At 42.1% G+C, this 4,061-nt stretch overlaps 1 protein-coding gene across 1 annotated transcript; it reads left to right on the top strand.

Moving 5' to 3' along the window:
* The first annotated feature begins 2,768 nt into the window (after window positions 1-2,768).
* LOC115692707 (flowering-promoting factor 1-like) lies at window positions 2,769-3,250 on the top strand. Its single transcript, XM_030619652.2, has one exon. The coding sequence runs from the start codon at window positions 2,769-2,771 to the stop codon at window positions 3,108-3,110; it is 342 nt and encodes a 113-aa protein (XP_030475512.1). The 3' UTR covers window positions 3,111-3,250.
* Window positions 3,251-4,061: the final 811 nt, after the last annotated feature.

A 4,061-nucleotide genomic window follows, 5' to 3' on the forward strand; every position in this document is an offset into this window, starting at 1 on the left:
TAGAAAAGGATAAATCCTAGCACCCGGTCCATTCTGTCTCTCTCTCTCACGAAACCTCTTGTATCGGCCACCTCTCTCTTGTGCACCTCCAAATCTGACTGTTCAAGTGGAATTTGAAGCGAACAAAATGTTGCAAATTCATTCGAATTCGTACAATGTTAAATTTTGGTAAGAAAAGAAAGAATGCATCAAAACCACATATGTACATAAATTAACTTCAAGGAAAAGAAACCCCTGCTCTATCTCCACATGAAAGGGATCTAAGTCCCATGGGCGGTTCTTGGAGACGACTAAACTCAAAATGTGAACATGTTTGCTAGCCAGTTTTGTGCAACAGTTCCCTTCTTGCTACCCACAATTTCAGTCTCAGGCTATACTGAAACTAAATAAGAAGATTTCGATAACAATCGCGTATGACTGATTTGATATTGAGTTATCTTTATTTGATTTAATTTTGTTTGTTATCTAAGTTGTTTGAGCTGTTTTCACTTGACTTTTATTTGTTAAAACTGTGTATGAATGTATCTCTATTAATGAAATCCCATCAAGGGAAAATTCACAGTCTCTCGGGTCCTCATTTGTCTTTACTTGGAACATATGAGACACTCGAGTCTCCCAATGTAATGAAATGACCTTTCTTAAACCCCATTCGGGAGTTCATACAATGGCATTGCGAATTGGCTCAATGATACCACATCGGATTTGTAATCAATGCGCGAAAATACTTTCTTAGGTACAATGGCGATTGCGATTGCTGGATGCCATCCGCTGGAAGGACGTAGAAATCACAGTTGAGACAAAAATGGAAAGTTTCTCCCATCTCGATGACGCCATAAAACATGTCGTTGTCCAAGTGAAGTTCGAAAGTTCACAAAACGAGAGGACGTGCATGATGCGCGATCGCGACAGGGACAGATCAACTTGCAAGAGGAGCGTGTAGGAGTGTAGGACCATGATGCAGGCTTGAGAGGGAACAAGGGCCAGGCAAGGTGAGCCCCATCTGCATGGCTAAAGGCCAGGCAAGAACGCCGTCTGTCACTCCTCCGCACGAGGGGGGGGCGTGGTGTCTCTTTTCCCTGATCATGTACGACGGACCACACGCCACAAAAATGAGATGGAACCTAAGCTTTCAGCTCCTAATGCATGGGGATAATACTCTATGGAAGGAGGGTAGGCTAAAACGATGATGGCTCGAAGGTTTGTAGGTGGAGGACCAAATGACCCACGTGGGTATCATACGCCTGGAGCTTGTTGAACTCGGGGAACAATGGATAAAAGAGGTGTGAAATGGCGTTGCAACGTGAAGAGTGGTCCTTGCTGAGAATGCCCTTCCTTTTTGGACTTGACTCTACGCTTCAGAATGTAATTTCTTGATGGCGACCGCGTATGAGTATTCACATTAGCTTTTCTTCTTGATTAACTGCTAAGATCATGGACAGATCCGTTTGTATCCTCTGTTACTTTAGTTAAGAATAAAAATGTAGTAAAGCAGGAGAATCTATATCCTCAAGAGATCCTATAGGAAGAGTTGTTTTGCTTTACTCCAAGAAACCCTCGTGCGTAAAAGAGAGTAGAAAAATTGTACATCTCTAGAAGTTAGTTTCGGATGGCGGCATGGCGCGGACATGCATTTCGTAGCTCTCCAAAACTCTTAACAAACGTCAATAGATGTGATAATCATATACTACGCTCTAATTTCCTAATGGTTTAAGCTTTCGGAATAAAAAAATTGTTTGACACGATATCAGAATACAAATCAAGGATTGAACTCATCATATCCTCTTTTACTGTTATTCTTTATTAACAATTTAAACTTTTGGAAAAACTATATGTTTCTTAAGTCCTAGTGCTAGGTTTCTAAGAATGATTTAAGAATTGATATGTTAAGTGATGCGACATACTCTCAATGAGGCTGCAAATCCGATCTATGTATTTACACGCCTACACGCAGTCTGCAATACCGATTTCAGAGTAGTTTTACTACTGCACTTAGTATTACTTATTCATGGAATCTCTCGACGAGACAAAGCCATTCTCTATTTCCCCGAAAACAAAACAAACAAACAAAAACGAGCGATGGCCACTTCTAATTTTTTAGGACCTTTTATTGTCGTCATTTTATGTAGTGTCCAACGATGAGGAAGCCAACGAAGAATCCACGAGATGCCCCCCTTGTACTTCCCAAACCATTGAGCACTTTACCAAACAAAACTCAAAATATTCCCCCCCCCCCCAAAAAAAAAAAAATCCCTTCAAATATCTTCACGTGGACTTCTCGTGACGTGAGTGGGTGCTCCCGCCACGTCATTTAATCTTCATTGTCAATCTTTTGGGGGGTGGGGTGAATTCCCCATTTTTCCTAACTAATATATTTTATCTCCCCCAAAAAGATTTCCTAGAATAATTCCCTAGAGCAAGAGAAAAGTCGCGCGGCATGAGATTCTCCCAATCCCGACCGAGGAATAATAAGTGTGCCCCGCTATGTATCAATTGATTTGAACCCATTTGGACCCACGATATCTTGATTCTATAGAAAAAAACACAAACAATTCTGTAGTTCCAATTGAGCAATAGATCGTGTGTTTTTATGTGGCCCTGCGATGCTTATATAAACCCACCTACACCCTCGCCATTTACGACGTACAGCAAGAAGCTAGCTAGTCAGTCCTACATAAGTCTCACTCTTGCAATCTAAAGAAAAGCATCTTATTTCGCCCCGGAAAGAAAGAAAGAAAGAAAAGAAAAAAAAAACCTTGCGGGGCGGGAGAATGTCGGGGGTTTGGGTGTTTGAGAACGGAGTGTACCGTTTGGTCAAGAACCCGCAGGCGGAGGGGTTGGACGGGAGGCAGGCGAGTCCCCGTAGGAAGGTCTTGGTGCACTTGCCAAGCGGGGAGGCGATATCTTCCTACTCTTCGTTGGAGCAAATTTTGAGAGGATTGGGATGGGAGAGGTACCACGGCAGGGGAGACGCCGACCTCATACAGTTCCACAAGCACAACTCCAATGACCTTATCTCTCTCCCCCGCGACTTCTCCAAGTTCAGCACCGTCCACATGTACAACATTGTCATCAATAATCCCAACATCTTCCATGTACAAGACCGCTCTTGATCCGTCGCGAGGCCCCTCTTCATGTGTCCGGTGTCTGGGTGCATGTGCTATCTCGAGTTGGTCTCAGGCTTTGATTATCATGTGTCTTAGATGTTTCCCTTTCCACGCTCATATGTAATTTCTCTTGTCAAATTCTCAGTCTTTCCTTCGGTCCATTTGTGTGTGCTTAGAGTTCAGGGTTTCCAGTGAGATTTGCTCTCCATCTATTGTCCTTTGTTACCTGCTTCCCTTCTGAATAAAATTGTGAGTGATAGTGCTATATATACTCTTTTTTGTCTCATTCTACATAAATGCCTAGCTCACTATACACTTGCATGCAATATTCGTCTTCACGAAAGTAAACAAAGAACCCTGAATATTAATCACGGACTTGAGATCAGATGAGATGTCTCCACGTACTCTTGTGGTACCATAGATTAAAAAGTAAGCAGAGATACTGCAATTAATACCCAGAACAAGAAAAAAAAAAGAAAACGAAAAACAACGAAAAAGAAAGAACGTGGGACATGACCGACAGGCAACTCTAGCAAGAAGCAAGATTCATGGGAAAAGTGGTAGTTTGTCTGTTTGTGCGAAAACTGCATCATCATAGTGGAACCTTTGTTCTGAAAATCGCTTGCTGGAACAAGCTTCCACTCCGATTGGATCTTCTATCACCCATCTTCCTTTAAAACGTGTGTGTCATGATGAATAGAAAAGCAGATGCTGTATAGGATCATTTCATTGATGAGGAGGTTAACAATACTAATACCAATGTAAAATTCACGTCATCTTACGCCTTTAGTCCTATTGTTTTGAGGTTACAGTCACGTGTTTCGGACTCTCCTTAGATATCTTTGTGGTCGGGAATCCATATCCTAGAAAGACAAGCACTAAGGCACGACCCAAATGTTTATCTATTCGAGAGAATGGCAGACGCTCGATATAAGATGTTTCTTACACCTTCGTAAT

The sequence above is a fragment of the Syzygium oleosum genome, unplaced genomic scaffold (genome assembly GCF_021117445.2).
Source record: "Syzygium oleosum isolate NSW1041296 unplaced genomic scaffold, Sole_v2.1 Sole_v2.46, whole genome shotgun sequence".
Taxonomy (NCBI): domain Eukaryota; kingdom Viridiplantae; phylum Streptophyta; class Magnoliopsida; order Myrtales; family Myrtaceae; genus Syzygium; species Syzygium oleosum.

Excerpts from the sequence above, each read along its gene's own strand:
- LOC115692707 (XM_030619652.2), top strand. The coding sequence starts at position 2,769 with ATGTCGGGGGTTTGGGTGTTTGAGAACGGAGTGTACCGTTTGGTCAAG.